This window comes from Orcinus orca, chromosome 3 (assembly GCF_937001465.1).
Source record: "Orcinus orca chromosome 3, mOrcOrc1.1, whole genome shotgun sequence".
Classification (NCBI taxonomy): domain Eukaryota; kingdom Metazoa; phylum Chordata; class Mammalia; order Artiodactyla; family Delphinidae; genus Orcinus; species Orcinus orca.
Window position 1 is genome coordinate 182,811,212 of NC_064561.1, and position 26,033 is coordinate 182,837,244.

Consider the following 26,033-nt stretch of genomic DNA (forward strand, 5'->3'; position numbering starts at 1 on the left):
ACCCAGAGCGATCCAAGAAGTTACCGACTGGACCCAGGCCAGGAGGAAGCAGAGAAGGGTGGGGCCACAGATGGAGGTGGGTACCCCTGGCAAACTCTGGAACCCTGTCTGAAAGTTCTGTCTGGTCAGGGTGTGGGACTGCAGGTGGATAAAAAGTGACTTTATGCCTGAAAGGCCATAAAAGTCTTCTCTGAGGTGGGGATCTCCCGAGAAAGCTTAAGGAGAACAGAGGCTAGTGTAGACGCCACCCAGGGGAGCATGGGGCTGGGCTGGGGAGACAGGAGAGAGCTGGTCACAGGGCAGGTGACCCCGAGGCAGACCCGCGGCCCTACTGTGCCCTCAACTGTGCTCCTGTCGAGAGACCCCAGCAGGCCTTCCCGGGTGGCTGGGCCTGTGAGCTCCCTTGCCCACCGCCTCAGTCTGAGACCCAGATCTCAGAGGACTTGATGGGGCGGGGACAGAAGTCCTGCAAGGCACCAGGTGCTGCCGTGGTGGGCGGGGAAGTCTTAGGCTCCGTCCTTACTTGCTGCAGGGACCCGGGGCCACGAAGGTAGTCTGCCCTCTCCACGGAGTGGTTCTGTCAGCACTTGGGGTTTACAGGTACTGCCTGTATCTATGCTAATCAACCCCCACCCCAGCAGGGCGGCCAGCAAACTGCTGAAGTTTCCCAGGTAAGGAGCTGCCCAGGGCCAGTGCCCTCTGGTTGGTTAGGGACACAGGTCCACCCTGCAGGTTAGGTCGCTTAGTTACAGCGGACCTAGGAAGGAAAGAATCGTCAGCACTGGCCCACTCTTGCTTTGCAGGCTGCCTCTGTGAGACTGCAGTACTCCGGGCGCTGATGGCTGTGGGGGACAGGCCACCCCAAGGCGGTGTCTGCTGGTCTCTGAGGGTCATTTTCCTAGGAAGGATCATTTTCCTGTTTCCCACTGGGGACTTATCCAGGAGCACCAGGACATAGTTCCGCTGGCCTCGTTCCAATGGTGAGGCTCTCTCCCGGCCAACTCCCCTCCCCCTCGGCTTTCTGACTCCATTACCAGCAATAGCTTCAGCTAACTCTGCAGAGCGTAGACGTGAGCTGTGTTGTGTTCCAATGTAGACTCTCCCACACGGTGAGTCACCTGGAGACCAAGCTCACTTGAATTAAGGGCAGGCTCATTGGTGCCTCGGGCCGGTTGATGACACGAAGGCCAGCAGCGTGGAGGACCCTCCTCTGCCAGCAGCACAGGCTCCGCCCCCGCTGGGGTCCGGACAGGCGAAGCTGGCACTGGTCACCGCCTTGCCAGGCTTCCCAGCACCTCAGCTCACGGTTCAGGGTGCGGGATGCCCTCTCCACAGTGCTGCTTGGAGGGGTGGGGGTCAGGGCAGCATCCCCATCAGTGTCTGTACGAAATCTGTAGACGTGCTGACGTAAGGGCTGGTCTCTGTTCCCATAGTTCTGCTCACCCACTGGGAAGAAGTGCGGAAGGGGAAAGTGGACTGTCAGGGACTCTTCCAAGCCTTGCCGGCGTCTGGCGCGGTGCTCGTGGGGGCCGTCCAGGGCTGCAGGGGTGGAAGGCGCCTCTCCCCAACCTGTGCTGTCACTGGAGGCTGGCAGCCCGCTCACTAAGCCCCCCTCCACGGTCGTGCAGCTGCAGGAGCTTGCATGGTCCCCCCAGAGCGTTAGGAAACTGGATGGTGATGAGGAAGCAATCCCAGAAGCTGGTACTTCAGGCACTGGTCAGGGACAGCAAGTTTGGGAGGGGGGAGGGGGAGCCGGGCTTGTGACTCCTGGGCTCGTGTTTTGGTCCCTGTTCCCCAGCTGGCCATAGAGTCTGACGCTAGCAACCGTGCCTCTTGAACCTCCTTGGGCACCATTTTTAGGTCCCTGGAGGCTCCTCCAGGCCCTGAAGCAGTAGCTCTGGGACTGAGCACACAGGACGTTCAGACAGCAGTGGGGAGCATGGCACTGCCCCCTCTAAGGAAATATCCCGCACGGCAGGGCCCCGGGGCTGAGCCAGGCTGCAGGGAGTCCCCAGATCTGCTCCTAGAGCCTGTTGCTGGATGGAATGGAGTCGATCTACTTTGGAGGAAGCGGATTCATACCAGGACTGATGACACGGGTGAAGGAGGGAGGGATGACAGGGTGGAGGGAGAGAAAACGGGGCAATGGGAGCAGCTAGAGCTCAGCACCAGCAGTGGGAAGAGACAGAACCAGGTACAGAGGCACTCTTCACATCTGATGCTCGGCACCATTCAGCGGGAAAAGCCTCTCCTTGTAGTTTCTCGGAGCCGGACAAGGTCCAGCTTGTTAGAGCAAACAAAAGCTACGTGATTGGGTCTCCACCAAGACAGAAAGTCGATTGTCTCCTGCACCATCAGCGTGCCCTTTCTGCTCACATCCTGGTCACGGCGTGCCCTTGGCCTTCTCCGTGCAACCCCACGACATCGGCCATGCTTCCTACCGTCATCACCGCGGAAATGCACTGGGAGCTTATCTGCAGGCGCAGGGCTTCATGCTCCCTTTCAAGCCGAGGGCAGAAGCCCCCTCGAGCCATTGGAGGGGCTGTGAAGGTGCAGAGGGAGTCCTCTTAAGAGAGAGTCCCACATCCCTGCATCCGCACCTCCCTGGACCTCAGCAGTGGAGCGGATGCGGAGGCTTTACTCTTCCACAATCTGCCCCGCGGAGGCAGGAGAGACAGAAGGCAAATCACTCCCCCCGACGTGTTTCTTGTGTTGGGGACAGACGGCTTCTAAGATTTGTGGGGAGGGTGTCTTGGATATTTATAACCCGCGCTCGCTCTCTCTCCCTGAGGAGGACGTCCCTCTGAACTAAATGAAAATAAAGATCATCCTGTAAGTGTTTTGCAAATGAATTCTCTTGAAACCACAGCCCGTGTTCTCCATGTAAGATCCGGCGTGTGACTGCGTTGCTTACTCCATTACTCAGACAAGAGGCGGGTTGTAGGGTAATTGGAGGGCCGGGTTCCACGTTTCAGAGAGAAGCACCCAGGGTCACTGGCCCTTAAACGCTCTGGCATACGTCTCAGCTGTGACTTTGGGGCCACTGTGCCTCCAGGCAAGTTCCAACCCCTTACTCAACCTTTTCCTTCAGGCAAATGTGAAATTCTTGGAGCAAACTGGACCCCAAAGAGGCCTGCCTGCTTCTGCAGGTGGCAGGGTCAAAAGTATGAACCCAACTGGGGAGATTTCCATTTCCTGAGAAACCAAAGGGGCTCAGACGGGAGCACGTTTTTGCCCCGTTTATCCACCAGGGGAGGGATCTTCTCATCCTCCTAGCAATGACACAGGAGGTTTGGCCGCAGCTCGCCCCATGCTGGGGATGCAGCAGGACCACTGCCCACCAGTGCCTGCCTTGTCCATCTGTGCTAACAGTGGGACCCCGCTTCAGAAACGTTTCCTTCCTTTCGACATAAATAAACATCACGTGTAAATTGAAACCTTATTGTAGCTGGTAGACAATAGTATTTTAAAAGGTCTGAGAATAGGATTAACATATTGTTATAATGTTATGTTCTGATTTAAACAATTCTGAGTTCTTATGAGGATTCCTCCTGAAATATCTATTTTATATGTAGTACAGGCCCTAACTGAGATTTTTTTAAAAAACAACTTGACATTACTCAGAGTCCTTTCTTATTAACCAACAGGAACAATTAGGAAATGTTTCAAGTAACTTTAATCTCTGTGCTTGAATACACATAATTCATTTTTCTATGTCAACAAGTATAGGCTGATGTTTTGAGCAGATTTCCATATGCTAATTTACCTATTTCCCTTTCTGAAAGACTATAGTTTCCTGACTATTAATTCCAGCTGACAGGGAATGGTTTTGCTTTTCATTCTCTGCAAAATAGTGTATTGTTGCAAAGTGATTTATAATAAACAGTATCTAGGAGAGGACTACAATGCTGATTGTTTTTGACAGCCAAAAATGCATTATTAATGAAATAATAACGTTGGCAGCATCTTAGATGCAAGCTGATTGTGCAGAGTTTATTTTTCTGTTCAGAACCTAGATCCTCACTTTCTATTTAGAGCTTCTCAAGATGGATGATCCTGGCTGAGAAGAATGTGGAAACACATACGTGCTATACACAGTTCAGATGTGCCCACAGTCAATAAGGAGGGATTATGTTTTCCTTGAAATTGTGGCTAATGCTGTATTTTGTTATTTTTCAGCTTTTCTTGATTCAGTAAACCTTGCTTATCGTAAATTGGAGCTCCCTCAAACCACATAATCTGTAACTAATAATGTTAATTTTTTAAAAGAAAGTATTTCCAGAATCATGAGTGGAAGGAATATGAAAAGTCAATACATAATACATGGATTCCATCCATAGCCCCAAATTACAGCAAGCATAAAAATGGAAGCGTAAAACAAAACCTAAAATACAGCTCCACACTAGATCAATGTGTGTGCTGGAGTCTGGGGGGAACCAGTCATTTACCCCAACAAAGTCCATAGCTTCACAATGCAAATTCAATTGTGCAAAGCTCCAGATTTGATCGGATCTGGTAGTAAACGATTTTACATTTTGAGCTTACTAATTCTACACAAAACATATTTGCCTTCATCCATTCACTCTGACTTCGTTACTTACCTCACTGAAACATCGGTACTTCCAGGCAAGTTATGATGCTTCTATTAAAGGAGTAGCCTCTATTGTCATCAGGTCCTATATTAATTGTGGTATGAACTTTATTGAATTTACCCAAGTGCTTTGCTGGATCGTCTCCAAACACTAACAGGAAAATTAAATTAAATAAAAAGGGCCAGCTCTATTTAAGAGCATCGTGTAAGTGCTTTGGAGGCTGGGCATAATTAAAGAGGCTGTAAACTAAGACGGCAAGTGCAAATGTCACTCTCACCTGAGCGCACCCGGTGTACAGGGACTTCGAGCAGAATTCATCATGGAACAGGGCATCTGCAGCCAAAATTCAAGGCTCTTTAAAGGAAGATGGGCTTGCAAACAGGGTTGACCAGATGCCTGGAGAATTCTGGGCGTGCCTGGAAAGACTGGGTAGCGAGATTGACTCTCTCCTCACCCATCTGGAGGCAGGGTGCCTGGGACTCAGGCCACGTGTGGACACTTGTCCAACGGCTTCACCCCTGGCGCCTGGTCCAGCCTAACAGCAGTTTTGCCAAAAGACTTCAGATGCAAACCCTTTAGGATGCTCCTGTCTCAAGATGCCACCGCCCGAGAACTACCTGGAAGCAGAGGTGATTGCCTTGTCCATCCGGGTCCCAATTCCTAATGAACACCTAGAACATTGTAAATGCTGAAAGGGTCAGGGGATGCGTGAAGAAGCAAATAAACATTGGAACAGAATATTTTATAAAAATTCTCAATTCTCTTTGGGCCTGAAGATCGTGCAACTACATTGAAAGCAGCTGGGCAGCAGGCTAAGGCAGTGGGGTCAGCATGAGTGGATGGCTAGGAGCTGCCAGGCGGGGGAGCAGGCAGGGCGGTGTGTGGCCACGGGTCAACGTAATACTTCCTTTGGACCAATCACGTCTACCAGATGCATGTTTATGAGCATGTGGAATTGACCATGGACTTTGCAGAGAGTGTTCAAGTACAAGTTGGAAAATGTAAAGAGAAATGAGGAAAAGATTCACCTGTGAACTTAGTTCAGATAGCAGAGCTCAAAGGACCCCAGAGCTCTTCACAACCACCCTCCTTGAGTGCCTGCTGTGGGCTGGGCTCACTGCCACATGCTGGGCCCTCACAGGCGACCCAGCAAGTCTGGCGGGGAGGCAGCTGGGAAGGGGCGAGTCCCAAGGAGGGGGCTCTGGGGAGTAAGGCTGTGGAGGAGGGCTGCCTAGCTGTCAGAGCTGAGTGGGTCTTGTTAAGCCAGCATCAGGAAATTCTAGAAAAGGTCACTGTCCAGGTCCCAACGCAGACCAATGGGGTAGAGTCACTACAGATAAGGCCCCGGTGTCTGCAATTTTAAAAGCTCTCTGGGCAATCCTCAGGGTTGAGAAGGCACTCCAGGTGGACTAGAGGGAAAGGCATCCCAGGGAGAGGGTGGTCCTGGGCTAAGATGGGACAGGAAGAGGCCTCCTGACCCACACGGGAAGCTGCCTTGCTCAGAAAGAGGGGGGGTAAATATAGTTACAATAATATGCATAATGTATGTTAATGTATGTAATGATATCCATAACATAATATAATATGCACATATAGTATGTTTACATTAATTAATTAGTAAAAGAATATACCTCATTTACATATACATGATTGATTTAAAATTGTACAAACAAGTTCCTCCTATAACTTGCTGGGCTATTCCATGAAGGGACATTGCTCACTAATCCAACATCTTAGTGAAGGACAGGGCCAGATCCTATGCAGAGCAAACAACTTGTCCCTAATAAGCAGCTGGAAACACACCCTGATGTGAGAGGAGTCAGAGGACAGAGGCAGTGACCCCAATGTGAAGGCACACCAAAGCTAACTTTGTAGACTCTAGTCCAGGAGTCTGAGGGTTCCCACCCCCATAAGAAACTCCAGAAGCCCCTCATTCTATAAGGAGATGATCAGGCGTTATCTTCACCCTTCTCAAAGTCCAGTCTCACAACTGCACATAATTCCAAATCGCAACCGTAAAGAAAAGCCCAACCCTGACATCAACTCAGCCCCTGTGACTTCATCTCAAGCCACGGATTACGGGATCCACGTGTGGTGGCCTCGTTCTGCTCTCAGCCAGGCCTCCAACCTCAAAAGTCACTGCAGGAGCAGCCTGGATGCCTGCGGGCCAGGTGTAACTCAGAAGGCCACTGTTTCTCTTCAGTTTCGTATGTCACACGACATTCTTGTACACGATTCGTACAATACGGCCATTCTTTGCATGTTCCCATAGGTATTAACATTGATGCTACATCACTGTACAAAAGCAGTATCTAGAATTACAAGAAGTGTCTTCCACTGCTTAACCTATCTAGTCTTTCCGGATACTTTTCTCACACCATTTCCTGGGGAGTAGAAAAATATTAAAATATGAATGAATGTAGCTCATCAACCTACAAGTCAGTCCTCATAGGAACTCACCTCCCACACACACCCCATCACCCCCAGGGGTACACTTTATCATGGACGCATCCCTGTAGCTGATACCCCATGGGAATCGAGAATTACAGGAGGCCACGTGCACCTTGAAAGACGCCCAGAGAGCATTGTTCAGAGGAAAGGAGAGAGCAGAAGAGCAGGCATAGTACAGTCCTATTTTTGCTGAATAGATACATGCTCACATATTCATAGAATGTTCTGGAAAAAGAATCAGTACATTTAGTCAGGGCTTAGGAAGAAGCTCTTTCCCTTTGGCCTTAAATTATTTTATTTAAACTTTCAACAGCACTTATTATGAACCTCCCCCTACCAAATAAAAGCTAGCTAATAGAAAAAAAAACTATATTCCAGATTTGCTAGCTAACAACAAACAAACAAACAAAGCTTACTGGCTTTGGGGTCTCACTTCCCAGTCCACTTGGGGAACATGGACCGAGATGCCCAGTTTGTACCCCGAGACCCTCGCCCTGCCTCGTTCCTGAATTTCCACGCACACCATAGCCCAATCCCTCTCCTCTACCCTTCCGTGAACCAGGAGGCAGCACGGGACTTGAAGTCATTTGACAAGTGAGCTACAACCCAGTGTTCTGTGCTATTCAAGTAACATAAAACAGAGCGGGAACTTGGTGTAACTTCTGTCCCCCAAGATGTCACACCCAGTAGATTTCAACCATCTTATTAAAACATGGGACTGTGGTTGTGATTTACTCCAGACAGGCTGATGGAGCTTGTCCTTTGGGGAACAAGGGGTCGTGTTCAACCGGAGAAAATCTGGGGGCAGCTCCCGTGAAGGCAGGTGTGATATGGGGAAGCAGGGGTGTCACCCTGTATCCCAGGGAAACTGATGCAGGAAAGACATCCTTGGTCCAACCACTAAGGGGACGAACGCTTACTGGAGTATCTTTACACACTGCTCTTGGGTACACGCTCTGGTGTGGTATAAATAATAAATATGTGGTTAGTGGAATGAATTTTTTTCCTTTCATTCCCCTGGAATAGAACTGCTTTTGAATTACGTTATCATTTATTACAAGGCCCAGTGGTGTACAATCTCCCTTTCTTCTCCTGGCTTGAAAAGCGTGTGCACTTAGCATGGGTGGCGCAGAACATTTTTAATCATGCACTTTAAAAACCCTGTTCTGCCTGTGTGCACACAAGTGGACACACAATTTTGGATAATGCCTGGTAATCACGGTTGGTTTCAGGAACGACACGACGTCGCCAAATCAAATGCATTTTGCGATTGACCTATTTTGAGAAAAGAAGAATCGCTGAGCAGCAGCGAACTCCATCAATGGGTTAATAATTTTACGTGCTATTCTTTTTTGAAAAGGCTTATTTAAATGTTTATCAGTTGTGCGAAGTGGAACCGTGCAGGTGACTCGCTAGGGATGGCTCATCATTGCCTATGCATGGAAGCGTTGTAGGAAGATTAAAATAACATTGAGTATATTCTGTAAATGAAGGAGAGAACTAACAGAAGCCTCTGGAGTCCATTATAAATTTTAATAATACATCAAGGTAATGTAACTGAATAACCGATCTCTAAGGGAAGAAACACAACATTTGGCTAATATTGCAATTTAAATTATGAAAACAAAAAGAGCTTTTAGTTAATCTTGTCTTTCTGCTTTTATTCTTCGGGCTCTTTTTTATTTTCCCTGAATCCAAAACACCATGTAAACAAATAAAAATACGGGAGAAAATAAACAGTTTGGCATCTCAGTAGATTAATTAATGCGCTTCAGCCTTGGCACCAGTAGGCGAAAATTATGTGCATAAATAATATCACTAATTAAAAAGATGCAGATTAACATGCAAATAATGTTAATGAGAACCTGCCATTCCAGAGTGGATTCGCATAACATCAACAATTTAATGGGTTGGAAGGCTTGTGTTTGCATTACATTAATAAATTTCAAAGACCTTGCATAAAAAAGTTCTGTAGGAGCCTCTGTTTCCCTCTTGTGAGTTGTAAATTCTGTGGGCAGTAGCAAGCGCGCACCGGCAGATGCCAAAGTCATTATCTAAAAGACTGTTGAGAGGGTGCCACGTGCCAGCGTGACCAGCTGTTGGGAACTGGGCAGTAGGCGCTATGCCGTGCCAGGTATTCATATTATTTGGGTAGTCTTGATATTTATTTAAACTGATTAATATTTTGTGCTCTGCATCTTGATCTGGAGGGAAATCATTTTAAGCAAGCAAAGTTTAAAAAAAAAAAAAACGTTATCAGCCTTTGATGTGTCATGGAAGTTGAATGCATAATGGAATTGATTAAGCAGACATCATTGCGAACCACAGACAAAAACAACATAAAGCATCTATAATGATGTCATATAATGTAGAAATAGAGTATTACGGCGTTAAGTTCCAAGTGGGTCATAACGTGTCGGACTCTTTGAAAATGAAAAGGCGTGTTTAATGCAAAATGCCACTGCTTTGCTCCTGGTTGCACACGTGACGGTGTTTCTGTGAGTGAATTTCTAAGACAAAAAGTCAACAGTGAGGGAGGCCATAGTAAACATCTTCCTAAAACTTCCGTTACCTTCATGGGTCTCCCCGATGGTCTTGGCCGCCCACATCCTGGGCTGGGGCCCCCTGACGGATGCAGAAGCATCAGCACGGAATGCAGGACACCCGGGCCAGCAAGATGCCATCTTCTGCCAGCGAGCTGGGAAAAGCTCTAGAGGGTGGGAAAATGTCCTTCCCCTGGAAGCTAGCTGTGAGTGTCCCAGGATGTGTGGGAACAGCCCAGGTGTTGTCTACACGGGCCAGCATCCATGTGGTCAGATCAGTAAACCACCAGCAAGTCTGAGATGAGGCAGAGCTCCTCCCCGGGTTGATGCAGGAAGAGAAACAGCTGGTGATGCTCTGAGCACAGATCCCCAGGCCGAGCAGGCCTTCGTTCCCTGTGAAAGGTGAAAACTTGACCTGCCTGCACTCAGGTCCTGTTCCTGGAGCAAGATCAGGAGGCCACATCGCGGACGAGACTGGATTTAGGACTGCTCTTAGACACGTGTGTCCAGTGACCTCCTGCGGGTTCCCGGGAGGACACACAGGCGGTGCCAGAGCCCACCCTGAGGAGGGCGCTCCCCATCACTCTTCTGTCACCGGTCCAGCCCTGTGCGTTTTTGAAGGTGTGGAGTGTTGGTTAGGAGACCTGGGAGCCTCCTTAGTCACAGATTTCATCCATGTTCTCCATCCAACCAATTATACACCCTCAGGGAGAAACAACCTCCAAACTAATACTTTTACAGCTTCAAATATAATGCAATGAGGCCACTTCCCCAGGACACTGCAGTCCCCACAGTCACATCACACGTCCTGCCCAGGATGTGGGAGACAGGAGAGGTCCCACTCCCGGGATCATGACCCTTAGAGCAGCGGTGCCCAAACTTTTTGGCACCAGGGACCAGTTTCATGGAAGACAATTTTTCCATGAACTGGGCAGGGGGGAGGGGATGGTTCAGGCGGTAAGGCGAGAAATGGGGAGCAATGGGGAGCGGCAGATGGAGATCTGCACGCTCATCCGCCCGCCGCTCACCTCCTGCTGTGTGGACCGGTTCCTAATAGGAACCCCAGGGATTGGGGACCCCTGCCTCAGATGATGGGTGAGCAATGGAAGGGATCCCCCCAGGCAGGGCTGTGTTCGGCCATTTGTGAAGTTTCTTCTATTGTAGAAGAAGTGATGCTCACATCTTTGCAAGTCCATGGCTGCATCATGACTTCTCCGTGGCAGGACCTCACGGGAAGGTGAGCTTTGGGGTGGGAAATACATCCTATTCACCTTTGGATCCACAGCATCTAATGAGGGCCAGGCTCTTAGCGTGTACTCCAGGGTGCTGATGGGTGGCAATGGGGATCTGGCCAAGACACCATGTCCAGGCCACAGCGGTCAATATCTGTAAGCCACAACCATCTTGCCACTCACTAAGCGTGTGCTGTGTACCAGGCACTGTATGGGGGCCTCTGGAGCATCAGCTCATTGATTCTCACAGCAACCTGGGGGTGGGGGCACACATTTCTCTTAGGACCCACACAGAGACTCACGGACCCTGACAGCCCGCTCTCTCCTCCAGGCCTGCCATACAGCCTGCCGTGATGTGGTACCTGGTGTTAAATGCAAGGAGGGTTAAGAGTTAAAGGAAATAATCCCATGCATGCCAATTCCAGGCAAATGTTACCCTCGTGATTAGCTAATTGAGCCATATAGAGTCAGCTGTTCCCTAAACTTATTTATTAAGGAAGATGCTCATTTATCTTCCACGCCCCAGATTATCAACCTGGCTTTACAATTTCACACCTAATGTTGAGAAAATCATGTGTTTTTTATCATTGTTTCCAGTTGGAAACAATGAACATATAAATAAAAGAACAACAAACCTGTAACTTCAAACCTCTAAGGGAAAAGAATCTGAAAAAGAATATATATACATGTATTCTGTATAACTGAAACTAACACAACATTGTAAATCAACTATACTTCAATAAAATAAATTAAAAATTAAAATTAAAAAAATAGCCTCAGTTGGGCTTCCCTGGTGGCGCAGTGCTTGAGAGTCTGCCTGCCGATGCAGGGGACACGGGTTCGTGCCCCGGTCCGGGAAGATCCCACATGCCGCAGAGCGGCTGGGCCCATGAGCCATGGCCGCTGAGCCTGCGCGTCCTGAGCCTGTGCTCCGCAATGGGAGAGGCCACAACAGTGAGAGGCCCGCGTACCGCCAAAAAAAAAAAAAAAGCCTCAGCAAAGAAAAAAAACAAAATTATGAGGCACATGTTTCTAAACACACGAACTCCATCCTCTTAGGAAGGCCAGAGCTCTTTTACAGTCTAGGAGTTTAATGGTTTAGGGTTTCCCTGTACACTTGGCAAAGACCTAAAGGCTGGACACCATATGCATTTATAGCCATTCAGGGGATGATTCACTGAGCGGTTCTGAAGGTGTCCAGCTGGCCCTGCACTCAGGTAGGTTTCTATTGCATCCTGTGAGTATCCGGAAAGATGGTAGAAAGCAGGTGATTCTCATGGGAGACCTGCTTTGCGTGGGGAAAGAAGACAAACCTGGGAGAGGAGAGGGGGCCCCAGAGAAAGTTCAGGACCAGAGGGTAAGTAGACAGGAGGATGGAAGGTGTCAGGTGGGTTTCTGTCCATGAAATCTACCCTCCAGGCTGCCACAGAAATGCCACCTCCTCCAAGAAACCTTCCATAGCCACCCTTGCCCTGGAACAGGTGGCCCTGCCTTTGGTGCCCATCCTGGGCGTGCTTCCTACCTCGGCTCTCCTGGGGACTGGAGAAATGATTCCCCAAAACAATGCCCCTAAGCCTTGTGCCATTTTCCTGAAACTAATCTTTCCTACTCACTTTTCTAAAAACAAGAACAGAAAAAAAAAAAAAAAAAAACCTCAGAATATAAAGCCTCTATTGTAAATTTTGCCTGTTTTGTAATTGTTGCCATCATGTTTCCATGTCTGCAGTGGAAAACAAAGTTGAAAATGATTTGCTGGCCTTGAACATAAAGTGATTCAGTGTAATTAAGGACTGAAATTTCCCTTAAAGATTTAAATTATCTCTACTGGCCATCAACATGCCCCAAGTTAGCTAGATAATTCTCAACACTTCATTTCACTAACTACCTTCCAATAGGGCTTAATAGGGTTGGAGCTCTACACACCCAGGCACACCCCTCAATGCCAGTGCCATGCGGTGCTTCTGGACACCATCCCCTGCCCTGCACTCCTGGGTACCATGGGTACCAACGCATATGAGCTGTTGAAACTATTGCCAATACCCACTACTTCCAGATAGCTGGGAACTCATCTGCTAAGGGATCTCCCCCTTGAGTCTCCTGTGCCTGATTTCTGGGGAATCAAAGGGGACCCTTAAGACCAACAATTGGAGACAATCCCAACCCAATAACAGAAAACGATTCCAGACCTAAGTGATGCTCAAAAGTTCGCTTTCTTTCTGCCGTATTAGTTCCGCTGACTGTATTTTCCTACTCCTGCTGTTGCTACCAAGAACTGAAAGGTTGTAGGTCCCGACAGCATATTTATTGTCCATATTAGACAATCCTGGGTTGCAGTTTAGTCTGTCATAAGTTGCCCTTGAAGTTAATATTTCTAAAGTTAACAAAAAGTAGCTACCATTTATCAGTGGTTCCCATGTTCCAAACAGTACAGTGAGCATCACACAGCTGTTGACAGCACATCTCTGAAGGGGGAGGGGCTGACTGCCTTTCGGAGATGAGGAAACACCATTGAGGGCCCCAGGTGCCCCCCAGGAAGGGTTGCAAGTGGCATCCTGAGGGAGAGCTGGCGCCGGAAGTGACATCAGGGAGAGACCAGGGGCTCAGTCCCAGCAACGCTGGACTCTGTTCATCGGCTCCAGCACTTCTGAAGCCAGTGTGATCCAGGAAGCCACAAAGAACCGGACGCCACCCAGGATGGAGAGAGGAGGCCTGGGGCAGCGAGTCAGCATGGAGTCGCCCGCTCCCAGCCCACACCTGCCCCTCGAGCCTCCGCCCGGACGCACGCAGTGCTGGTCTGCCTGGGTTCTCCAAGTCTCTGTTCTTGGTACTCATTCCAGCTGAAGCTCCCTTGCCCGCTTGTCCCCTGCCAGACACTCAGCTGCGGTGCTGAAGCGCGCTCAGGGGAAGGATGAGGGTGGCGCAGAGAGAGTGCCCCAGCCGCTCCAGGCACAGTCCTTTCCAGCTGATGGGCTCTCATCAAAGGCCAGCTCTCCCGTGAGGCCTTGAATGCACTTGGATGTGACTTCTGTCTCCTTGGAACTTAGAGTCCCCCCCAGGACTCCGGGGCCCCCGGGCCGTGCTGTCTTATATAAGTAACCGTTGGTTAGCCGCTCGATTCACATCAACAGGTACGTCTCAGGTGCCTGTGTCCTGGCAGTGGGGACACAGGGTGGAGGAAGAAGGAAGCACGGCTGCCCGTGGACCTAGCGGGGGCGGGGGGGGCAGTCAGCTCTGAGACAGGTCATGTTGACACATGCCTGCAGCCGCAGGTGACACACCTGAGAAGTCCTGCAGGTATGCAACGGGGAGGGCTTTCCCAGGAGACCAAGCAGCAGCAGACAGAGGTGAAGAGTCTGCCTTTGACACATCCTGTGAGAGCAGGGAGCTGGGGACGTGAGGGTGCTGGGGAGAAGGGCTGCGGACCTCGGAGTTCCTGCTAAGGACCCCACACGCATCCTGCCGGTGACAAGAGCCCTAGGGGCTTCTGGGTGCAGTTCCCAAGTCAGGCTTCCATTGAACTGGTGTCTCTGGTGAGGATGGTGCAGGGGTGAGGGGTGAGAACAGAGGCAGAGGGAGCTGGCCCAGGAGTGGCGGGCAGGGCGGCACTGAGTGGACACTGCATGGACGAGCGCAGCCTCCAGCCGGTCCTGCCCCTCGCCAGCCCCACGGTCACGCGCTCTCGGTGCCTCCGTCCTGCCTGACGAGCAGCGTCCTCCCTCCTCAGGGAGTCCAGAGAAGGATGACATGGGGCCACTTTGGTCAAGGGTTTGGCACACTGTACCTCGTGGTGTGAAGGAAGCTCTTTGTACATGATTGATTGTTAAAGAAGCAGCCGAAAGCCAGGGGCAGGGATGAGTGTCCGCGGCTGTGCGCTATTCCTGTCCTTCATTAGCCTGAACACCGCTTGAGGGAAAGGACCGTGTCATTTAATTCCAACCCAGTTTTCTGCTCTCCCTGTGTCAGGAGCCAGCCCCCTGGGAAATGGGCACTCGGGTGGGGGGTGAAGGGGGCCCTATGAAGCCCGCTCAGGGCAGGATGGGGGCGGGCCGGAGGGGTGCCCGTCCCACAGCAGGGGGTGTGAGTCCAGGAACTGGTGACCCCTCAGCAGTGTCCCTCCTCGGGGGCAGGCCCGGGCCTTTCCTCCTCACGCTGACCTGTCGCTGAGGTATGCTGCCCCGGGATTGCTCCCGTCCGGGGAGGACACGGCTTCTTTACTGAGGGGCGTGTCTAGAGGAGAAGCGAGCAGGAAGCGTCCTGGCCGCTGAGGATTGACCGCCTCCGTCCTGAAAGCAGAGCTGGCAGCACGGCAGCCCTGCCTTGCCCTGTTCAGACCCACGTGTGCTGTACCTGGACTTCTCTCCCCTGGAAACGGCACCTCCGGGACACGGCTTGGTTTGTTTTCCTGGCAAAACTTCTAAGAAGCAGGTCAGTGGCAAACTTCAGCCTTTGCCACTGCAGCTGGGCTCAAAGCTTCGAGCCCTTCTTCTCTTTCTTCTAGGACACCCAGTACAGAGCCCCCTTGCCCTCAGCTGCAAGCCCAGTGACTTACCTGTGGGGTGATGCCTGGCCTCATCCTGGGAGGTCTTATCTCCTGGTGGCCGTGCCCTTCTCAGCTGTGACTGCAGCCTTGGTCCCCTTGCTGTCAGTTTAGTCTAAGAGTTTGGAAAGTGCCCCAGAGGACTCTCCGGGTGACAGTGGATCACCCCCTACTCCCACGGGGCAGTGGCAGCCCCACCTCCTCCTACTTTCCAGAGGGATGACCTCCTTCCTTATTCGCTGTTCTCTTGCCATGAGGTGCCCAAACCTTCCACGAGGCGGACAGAGCTGGAGGTGAATGGTCCTCTGCGATCCCCAGGGGAAGCAGCCCTTGCTGGTGAACGATGAGCAGCAGACCCACAGAACCCGCGGCTGTGGACCAGCAAGTGCTCGTGGCCAGAGTTAGTCCCTACAGCACTGGTGAGAGGGGCCATGCCGGCGTCCACGCCAGGGTCGTGGGGAAGACACGGCACCATAAGCTAATCACTGACTTAGCGTGTAGACTATGTCCTGGACGCGGGTGGCCCATCCCCACAGGGTGTCTCACGGCTGCAGTCTCAGTTGATCTTCACTCCATCAAGAAAGCAGCATGTGAGGAAACTGGTAGGCCCTGTGGCCGGGAGCCCACACTGCACTCACTCCACCGTGGAGTGGGGCCCTTGGTCTGATGAGATGTTAAGTGGGTCCTCACACCAGTACATAGACCCTGAAAAGGCCTCAGATAGCCGTGCCGGCTGAGGTCCTGTTCGCAGGAAAGGCAAACCCTTACCAAGAACATGCACTAATTCCGGGCAAGGAGAACACCTTTCCCAAGGTTGGAAGAAGTCCAGTGCCATCAGCTTGACACCGAGTGTACAGAGAGGGCTGCATGTCAGCACTGGTCAGTATCCTCCAGCATTGGTCTCTCCCGCTGCCCAGAGGAACTGGGCCAGCCTTGCTGAGTGGATCCCGGGTTCCCAGGTCCACGTGGAGCCCCCATGCCTCCCACCGCGGCTCTTCCATTCCGGAGTCTGCTGCGCATGGCTGATGTTGGTTCTGTTTATTCAGCCGTTGGCTGCCTCTCCTGTGATGGACGCCCTGGGGGACACGTAAACACGCAGCACAGTGACCTTCCCACTTGACCCCGATCCCGCAGGTTCACTGATATGGCCCTGCCCCAGGTCTCCTCGCATCTGACCTTCCAGTGTCTCTCCTGCCAGCCCTCAGCTGCCCAGGATTCTATATAGATTCTCACATCAGGGTGAGGCCGCTTAGTGTCCGTACAAATCAGAGAACCAGGTGCGTCGCCTGAGGCTATGACCGTCGGGAGGACGTCCCTCCCTGCTGGCCTACAGAGCCACTCCTGAGGGCGGCAGCAGGGCAGCTGTGGCCCCTACCAGCTCACACCCATGTACCAGGCAGACCCACCATGAACCAAGCAGCAGTCCCCTCCTCCCTCAGCCTCCCCTCCGGGACCCCCCACGTAACACAGGTGTGCCCTGGGTGAGGTTCCAGGGCTTCAGTGATGGAGACACAGGGCCTGAGCCGCCTGCCTTGCAACCCACTGGCCCAGCTCGTAGCTGACACCCCATGCACCACTTCCGTCTCATGACGGATGCCTTCGGAAGCCTTGGGGTCTGGTGGAGCACAGCCCATGGCAGCTCCAGCCTCAGGACCACCAGGGCCCAACAGCACCCCAGAAGCTGCTTCTCCGAGCTGTGGGGGAAGGTGGGTCGGTTTCAAGTCCTGGAGCCGGGGATGAGTCTCCTCTTGGGTGTTGATGTAAGTGCACGGGTGTCATTTCTCCCCAGAGGTACCTCTCAGGCCACACATTCTGCCACATCAAGTGACCCAAACTGCAGAGGCACCAGCATCACAGCCTGGACCCCCCAGCTGCACCCTCTCTCCTCCGGGCTCCCCTGGAAGCCGTCAGCCTGTGTGATGCTCAGTGAGTGAGTCAGAAAAGCTTCCCAGGTGTGGGGTACAAATGTCACCGTGCTTCCTTGTGAACGATGGGAGGTTATGGTGAACTAGCTCTTCCTTGCTGTGAAGGGGCTGCCCTGATGGGTCCCAGGCGCCCAGACCCTCCAGCACGTCCCTGATGGGGCAGACCTGGACCTCTCCGGGGATCACCCCCACCCTCAGGGGCACACCTGTCCCACCCGAGCCTTCACTTCTCTCTGCATTGTGACCAACTCCCTTATTCACATGATGTCACTGACAGAGAAGCCACTGAAATGTCTACAAAGTGACCAGGGCCCCAGCCTCCTACACAGCCCCGGGGGCAGTCCAGAAAGGGGCTCTGTCGCCCATTTCAGGTAACACAGCTGGCTTCTGGTGCCCCTTCTTGGTAGGGCTGCAAACTAACGCGTTTGCCAGGTCAGTGGCCACATACCCCGGGCCTGGATCCGCTTTACTCAGCTTTAGCAAAGACACCACATGGGGTGTGGCTGCAGGGGCTGGGCCGCAACTCGGTGGAGTTCCTGGTGTTCTGGGATTTGCCTGGTGTTGTGGAAGCCAGGCTTCAAACTGGTTGAGGACACATTGGGACCATCACCTCCCCACCCTTTGGTCTTAAATGGCCGCTGACTCTGCCATTTCCCGCCCCTGTACCCACCCCCAGTTTGCTATACCGTTTGGATTTACCATCCTGCTGAGCAGGTTTTCCTCCTGGCCTTCCCCACTGAAAGTTCCCACCAGGATACTGGCCGCGGATCCAGGATGGGGCCCTGCCTGCCTCAAAGGATGTGCGTCCCGGTTACACACCTGAGGCCTGAGGACTCTGCCCCTGGGCGTGTCCACAGCCCAGAAGACCCCTGTGAGCCAACCCTGAGCTGGCCTCTGTGTTCATCAGTGTCTCCCATATACCTCCACTCCCATGGGGCAGCTTTGGTGAGGCCACCAGCGTCCCTTCAAGCCGTATGACAAGTCCTCACAATGCTTGGTGGTCCCTCTCTGCCATGTGCAGTTGCCCCAAGCTCTGCGGGCTCCTCTTGGGAAGCTCAGGGAATCACCGCTGTGGACTCTCGCCATGCAGTGTCACGGGCCCTTCATGGGGGCTCGGCCTCGGGCAACACACTCTGGGTCTAAAGTCAGCTTCTGGGCCAGGATCTGAGTCGGGACTGTGACCTTGAGCAGGGCGGCTGCTGGCAGCTCTCAGATGACTCTGCCTTTCTCTCCAGGTGGGGACTGAATGCTGCCCTTGGAGGCTGCCTGCCCATCTCGCCCTGGTTGCCGTGTCCCTGCTGCCACCCCACACAGCTCCTGGCAGGTCGGGCCCTCCTGGCTCTCACGCGGACCTCCCCCAGCCCATGTTAAGCACCTTACCGTGCGTCTGACAGGTGATTCCCACACCTGTCTCTCATCCTGTGGCCGTCGGGGCCCCAGCTATGGGACAGCATCTCCTCAGAGCAGCCTGGTGCAGAGTGGCAGCCTCTCCCTGGGGATCCCAGCGGCCGCAGACCTCCTGACCGTCCCGACTGTGCGTTAGTGTCGCTGCCCCAACCTCACTGCTCAGAGCCCTTTGATCCCTCCTCTGCCATCTGCCCTGGAGACTCGTTTCCACTCCACTTAGCCCGGGGCCGCTGCCTTCCCAAGCTCTCCATCGCCCATATGGCAGCGTATTAGCGCCGTCTCTCGGGGGTCTTGGCCAGGGTGTTCAACGCCACTTTGTGAGACAAAGCCCCTATTTAGGCAAAATCTCCTTTATCCAACTTTATATTCCACGGCCCTTGATGAGGTCTCGTGGGACCCAGACCTGTGCTCAGGCCAGTGTGTGTTGGAGGGTCCTGTAGGCCCTCCCTCTCCTGGCAGGCTCGGCTCACCCCCGGGCAGGCAAAGGGGTCGGGGGCCTCTAAGCACGTGAGCATGTGTCTTGGCGAGAAGGCACACCGTTCATCAGGATGAGGGTGCCGGCTACCAACAGGGAGGGGTGGGCTACCTGTGAGCCCCAAAGGGTCCGGAGACTGAAGAATTTGAGGCTTTCAAGTGCCTTGACCCAAATTTCCCACCTGAGTCTTGGGTCCAGTTCTCCCTGATTAGGATGGGCCCAGCCTTGTCGAGCAGGCCTGCTGGCATCGAGTGTCCTGTTCTGGACCTCTGCAACTCTTCTAAGTGCATTTCCTGCAGGTGAGCCGAGGTCTGTGTGGCCAGGGAGCCCCTCTGGGCCACACTGAGCCTGAAAGTGTGACCAGCCAGCTTGGCGCCTCCTGGTCTGTCTCCAGGGCACCGACGGCCTCCAGGACCCTCCCTCCAGGTCCATGTCCTTGTTCCAAAGCCTATGTGGGCAGCTCCCACTCCGTCCTCCTCTGGACAGAGGACACTCAGGGCAGACAGGGGGATGTCATCACACAGCAGAACTCAGATGAAAGGACAGGTTCAGGATGAGGGGGTGGGGACGCAGGGCCCCCCTACAGTCCCGAAAGCGGAAGATCAGCTGACGGTGGGCCCTCCTCCATTCCCCTTGTCTCCTGGTCTCCTTTATTCCCATCCCACGGAGAGATTCTCTAGAGCTCATCTTATCCAGGCCTCTATGAAATGCTGCTGAGTTTCCTCATGGCTTTCTGTGAGATGCTTGAATAATGTCTTTGCTAAATCATGTGGGTCCTTGGAGAAGAGTGACCGTTGGAAGTGGGGTGTTGCAGCTGGCACAGGCTTCCTCACTTCCTGGGGGCCTCTGCACCAGACGTGATGCTGGTTCCAGTGCAGAGGAGGTGCTGTCTTGATGAGCAAGGTAGGATGAAGAAGGTATCAAAAAAAAAAACAACAACAAACCTCGCTTTCCATGTGCCCATTCCAGACCTACTGAAGAAGAAACGGGAGGGGTGGGCGGTGTCTCTCGGGAATCGGGGCGTCAAGATCTTCAAGATCTTCAGACCCAGACCCGGGTCCTCACCCTGCCATTTTCACCCACCTTTACTTTCCTTCGGAACCAACCTCTGCTTAAGTACTCAGGCCGCTTGCCCTGAGCACTTGACACAGCAGTTGTTTTATTCTTCTTTGCCTCAGAGATGCTCGTGTGTCTGCTTTGATTCCCCCAATAGGTTACGGGGCTCTGGAGCCCAAAATAGCAACTTCCCCCACCCTCTCCCCTTCAAAGCATCTCATGCTCAGCACTATAGCCTCAGAATCAGAGGAAAATTCTGAAATCTGAGATAACAGGTGTGCGTTTTGAGGATGAGCAGCTATAAGTGGTTTTAGAGCTGGAATAAAATACCTGAGTGTCTGAAAGAGCATCACAGCAAAAGAAGGGGCAACAGAGGCAGTTTCCTCTTAGTGTTCCTGCTAATAAAACTAAGGGAAGGGGCTTCCCTGGTGGCGCAGTGGTTGAGAGTCCACCTGCCGATACACGGGGCGCGGGTTCGTGCCCCGGTCCAGGAGGATCCCACATGCCGCGGGGCGGCTGGGCCCGTGAGCCATGGCCGCTGAGCCTGCGCGTCCGAAGCCTGTGCTCCGCAACGGGAGAGGCCACAGCAGTGAGAGGCCCATGTACAGAAAAAAAAAACTAAGGGAAGCTGGGAGTTCCCTGGTGGCCTAGTGGTTAGGATTCCAGGCTTTCACAGCCATGACCTGGCTTCAATCCCTGGTCAGGGAACTGAGCTCCTGCAAGCCATGCTGTGTGGCCAAAGGAAGGAAAAAAAAAAAAAGAAAGAAACCTAAGGGAAGCTACGGAAAACTGAAATAAAAACAGCTGGGTTTCTTCCCTGGCCCCATACTCCCTGTGTCCACCTACTTACCTGGCTCAACCTGGGCTGCTCTGAGTCAGAGTTTATTTAAAATGGTAAAGTTGGGTCACATGATAATGGTAGATGGATGACACCTGGACCTCCAGAAAGCCAGGATGGATTCTGGGAGGAGGCTGGCTGCAGTGCCCGTGTCCGTCCAACCAGGAGCCCTCCCTGAGCCTGGGTTCCATGTGGAATAGGACATCTGGTCTGGAACCCCCCGTAGAACCCCGATAAAGTATTTCTTGCCCCCTGCATGGAGGACAGAGTGCTAGAAACACAGGATTGATGCCGTCAGGGGTCACTGACAGGTCCAGGAGCGTCGGCATCAGGCAGGTGGTCCCCATGGAAGATGTACAAAGCACAGGGGCACAGGGAGCCTTGCATGACCATTCTGCAACCAAAGGCATGGAGGCTGCTACTTCCACCCAGACTCTGAGAACAATTCGCATCTTCCAGTTGCCCAGGAAGAAAAGAGTCTCCAATTCTTCTTGGAGAAGACCATGCAGAACACTTCTTCATAGCCCGCACAGAATTTCAAACTTCTGTCTTGCATGCAGTTCTCCCAAGAATAATCCCACACAAATACCCAGAGACCTTTGAGCTCTCTTTTTTAATTGTATTTATTTTTTTACATCTTTCTAGGAGTATAATTGCTTTACAATGTTGTGTTAGTTTCTGCTGTACAACAAAGTGAATCAGCTATATGTATACCTATACCCCTCCCTCTTGAGCCTCCCTCCCACCCTCCTTCGAGCTCTTTAACTCACGATGTCAGTAAGAAAAAAGGTGCCTGGGGGAGCACCACATAATCAAGCAAAAAATAATAATATTAACATTCAAAATAAAAGTAACCAATCACATAGGCAGGAAAAAATAATAATATTGACATTTAAAGTAAAAGCAAACATCAAAAGTATGTATTCTTACAGGTTGTCATATGAAAGAGAACACAGCCCTGAAAACCGGAAATGCTAATATTTAGTTTTCATAATTCTATTGACCTTCCCTCAGACTTCCTGAAAGCCAAGTTAGTCATTTGATGCATAAATTAAATGACACATAAAATTCACTTATTTATTTATTTATATCCCATAAACTATATAAATATTTGGAAAATTTTCCGTAACACTCAAGCCTTTTTTTTCTTTTTTTGTCCAATTTTTGTAAAATGAAATTCTGTGCTCGTCATCTTTCTAATTTGTTCTGATTAATCACCAAATTTCATTTGGACCATGGATACCGTAACCTAAAACAAGACAGAATCGGATTTTTCTTCTTTGAAAAGAGATTTTGAAAAAAAGCTCAGACTTATGTTTGATCAAACAGAGCTAGCTACACACAACACTTTATGTAAAACTCAATTTCTGGGCTCTCCTCTTTGAACTGGAATACTTGGTAAAGACTTGCCCTGGAATCCAGCGTTGGCTGCCCACCGTTGTGTGGCCGTTGCTGGCCATCATGCAGTGGTCCTGGAGCACACTTGGCCATTTACCCCCAAGGTGCCCTGCGACGTACCTCGTCTCCGCGGCTGACGGTCGGGGACTGGCTGCGGTCTGGCTGGGTTAATGTCATTTCACATCTGCCGCTGAGTAGAGCAGCTTCCAAGGCAAGGTCTGGAGGAAGCTTTGTGCAGTCGGGTCTACGTCATGCAACGCTGAAGCCCGGCTCTCCAACTTCCTTCTGTCAGAGGATTCTGGTGGCCTCTGGGCAAGACCTCAGCCTCCCTGGGGTGTGTGATGGGGCGGGGACGGACCTAGGATTTCTCTAGGACTAACCTCACCCCAGCGCCTAGGGGAAGGGGAGGCTGGCCACCCGAGAGCCTGGGAAGGAGCATTTGGGAGGAAGGCGGGTTGGGGGGGCCAAGCATCCTCACACCCGCGCTGTTCTGCCCCAGAAAAGGCCTGCGGTGTCACGCTGAGAGCGAGGCGGATTGCAGACAGCATCCTCTCTGCAGACCTGCCTGAGCAGCTGCCTGCTCCACACAACTTCCCATAACCCTCTGTTTGGTTGGGGACCGGGTGAAGAGGGAGGGGAGTGTCCCGCTCCATCACCCAGCTCTGCTCTTGTAAAGGTGCAGTTCTTGCCTCTCAACCCTTCCACCTCTGCGGCTCTGAATGGCACCTGCTCGGCCGCTGGAGAGGATGCCATCCATGATGCTCTGCACTTTGTGGGGTGCTCTCTGTGCAGACCCCTCCCAAACTGGAGAGGTCGAGCAGGACCCTTTGTACAGACAGCGGCAGGTCTGAGATCTGACCCTGTGTTCCCTGCATGGCCTCCAGAACCTGTCACTGTTCATCTGCTGCCAGGTTGCGGCTGGAGAGCCAGAGGGGCTCGGCAGGACCAGCGTCTGCGGGGACCTTAAAGGCAGGGCCATGTGCCGGGGAAGGAAGGGGGGCTTTGCTCAGGGGCCTCAGGCTTCTATCCACGGTGCAGCTCACCACCCTATCTGGATTCTCTGAGCATCAAGGGGAGACAGAGGCCAAGGGGCTGCTCCAGGGAGCAGGTGGAGCTGAGAGGCAGGGGCCAAAGGAGGGCACTCTGTCTCCCAGGTGACAGAGGCACCAACCTGAGGAGGATGCGGTATCTTCCCCTTTCAGAAAGGATGAACGCGGGGGGACTGCCGCAGATCCTGCAGGAGGCTGCACCCTTGGCGGGGGCACTGGAGCTACCTGGAGGCCTGGTCATCATTAGTTGGGGACCCCTGTGGCTTTCTTGGTGGCAGGGACAGAAAGGGGAACCCGAGTGGAGGAAGAGAAAGGACCATTTATGAGCACTTGTAGGGTGTGTTTGGCATAGCTGTGGGCATTCAGGGAAGGTCTTCAAGAAAGCAGAGGTCCCAGGTGATGCCAGGAGAGGCAAGAGGCAGGGCACAAGGGGTGCTGTCCTCCTGTGGCATCTGGACCCCCAGCCAAGGAGGCCAAGGAAGCCTTGGGCTCCAAGTGACCCCTCTGTTCCATGTGCCTCTCAGAAGCAGTCCTTCACAGGGCACACCGTGCTCCTGAGAGACAGCAAACCGAGGCGGGGGACGCCCTGCTCCCGTAGATTGCCTCCTGGACCAGAAAGTCAGTGGACTTTGCTGATGGGTCCTGGGACCCATCACCCCCTTTGTTGGTTTGTCGTGAACTGTGGCTGAGAGAAGGAGAGAAAACCCCTGAGAATCAGACAGGATGCTGCCCTGAAATGCAACCCCCAGGGTGCAGCTACAGGTGAGCCATACCTCAGCCTTGATGCTCCTGTCCCGGCTGAGCCCAGGGTCACAAGATGTGTGCCTTTAACCTGCAGGACTGCTGCCCTCACGGACCCCCCTTGGCCCTGAGCCACATACCTGGGTGCTCAGAGAGGAGACGGCTCTGCCCAGGGGGATCTGAAACTCTGGGCGGTGAGTTCCCGCTGATGAGCAGACCTCATGTTTCTTTCTCATTCCTCCCCCCGCCCAATGCCAATGACCTGGGATTTTTTTTTTTTTAGGATTTTCTTTAAAAAAATTAATTCTGGAGCTGAAGATAATGAACTCAAAAATTGCTCACAGTTGTCTATCATTACATAATAATCCTTGAAAAAAGGGGGTTTATTGTGCAAAGTCGGGTGGATGCTGATCCACTATTGCATTATACTCTAGACCACGTGGGATTTATTGTGAGACAGAAAACATTCCAGCAGTGTTTCCCCTCATAACATAAAACTTAATAGCCGTCTTTAGTGAATACAGAGCAGGCCCCTGTGTTACTCACCATTTCCTCCAAGCTGGTTTCACCGGGCTTCTCTATCCCAGTTGCAGGGGCTGGGATGGTCTCAGGACAACACCTGCTAGAAAGGTTAGGATCACAGGGTCGGGGAAGCTTTGGGGATGCCAGCTCATGTTGAGCTTGGCTGGGAGGCAAGGGGCTGCTGGAAGCATCCAGAAAAAGCACAATGGGACACCTTGGCAGCTGATCAAGAACTTAGTGGAGATCTGCTCTGTGCTCTCAAGCGGCCTGGGGACTGAGTAGACAACACACAGAAGGATGACAGGAAGATGATGAATTATAGGCCATAAGTCTCATTTCAGCCATACCGAGAAAACTTCCTGCTTGTGTGTTACCATAATCCACCGGTGGATGGGAGTGAGTAGACGGGGGTGCATTTTAGGACATGCCACACACATACCCAGAGCAAGCAAGGTGCAGACAGTGCCCAGAGGACCATCACTAGACGCCCAAGGGATGGACCTCAAGGCACAAATTCTCTGAAAAAAGACAAGGTTGATTATCTGGCTTTGGTGTAGCAGGACCACTTGTCCAAAGGTGAGCTCTAGAACAGAAGAAAGAATTTCTTTTAGTTTGTAATGAATAGTCATGCTCTTTACTTCCTTTTCCAAGTAACACTTTTCAAAATAATCTGGTGGTTGTTCCGTCTTAAAATAGAACTATAATATGCAGTACAGTGTGAATAGATATCGATGACTCCTTATAGCTCAATGTCACTCTCAGTGGAAAACAGGAAGTTTGAAAAGGTAGGTTTAAAAAGATTAAAAGGAGAAACTTGATAGGACAGCTCATACTTTGGAGATTGCTAAATACCATGAAAAGCATTTTTAGGATGTGCTGGTGTTTGCTTGTTCATCCAATAAGTAATTATTATGACCCACGTGTTGGGCACCGAGCTGAGGCCACAGTGATGAACAGGTCAGCGTGGCTTCTGCCTCTGTGAGCTTTGGAGCTGGTGATGACAACCGATGGCTCATGGGTGATTTCAAGAAGCACAAAGGAATATGAAAACACAGCTGTGATGAAAGTGTTTACTACAAGGAATCATCTCCATCTAGGAAATGGGGGACGGCTTTGTGAGGGAAGAAAGAAGACACTGGGGCCTAAAGAAGGAGTGGGAGCAGAGAAGGTAGATGTGGAGGACACAGCCTCCCAGGCAGAGGAAACAAAAGCAGCAAACAGTGTCACTGAAGACCCATGAGCCACGTGGGGGACCACAGGGTGAGGG

The 26,033-nt window shown here is 52.0% G+C and overlaps 1 protein-coding gene across 1 annotated transcript in view; it reads right to left on the reverse strand.

Annotated features, from left to right (window-relative positions):
• Nucleotides 1-216: 216 nt before the first annotated feature.
• Nucleotides 217-26,033, reverse strand: part of LOC125963977 (basic proline-rich protein-like) — a 36,999-nt gene continuing 11,182 nt past the window's right edge. Inside the window, exons 8-9 of the mRNA XM_049707886.1 lie at nucleotides 1,306-1,446; nucleotides 217-269 (exon numbers count right to left, since the gene is read on the reverse strand). Of these exons, the coding sequence (XP_049563843.1) occupies nucleotides 217-269; nucleotides 1,306-1,446 (194 nt within the window). The remainder of the gene's footprint in view (nucleotides 270-1,305; nucleotides 1,447-26,033) is intronic.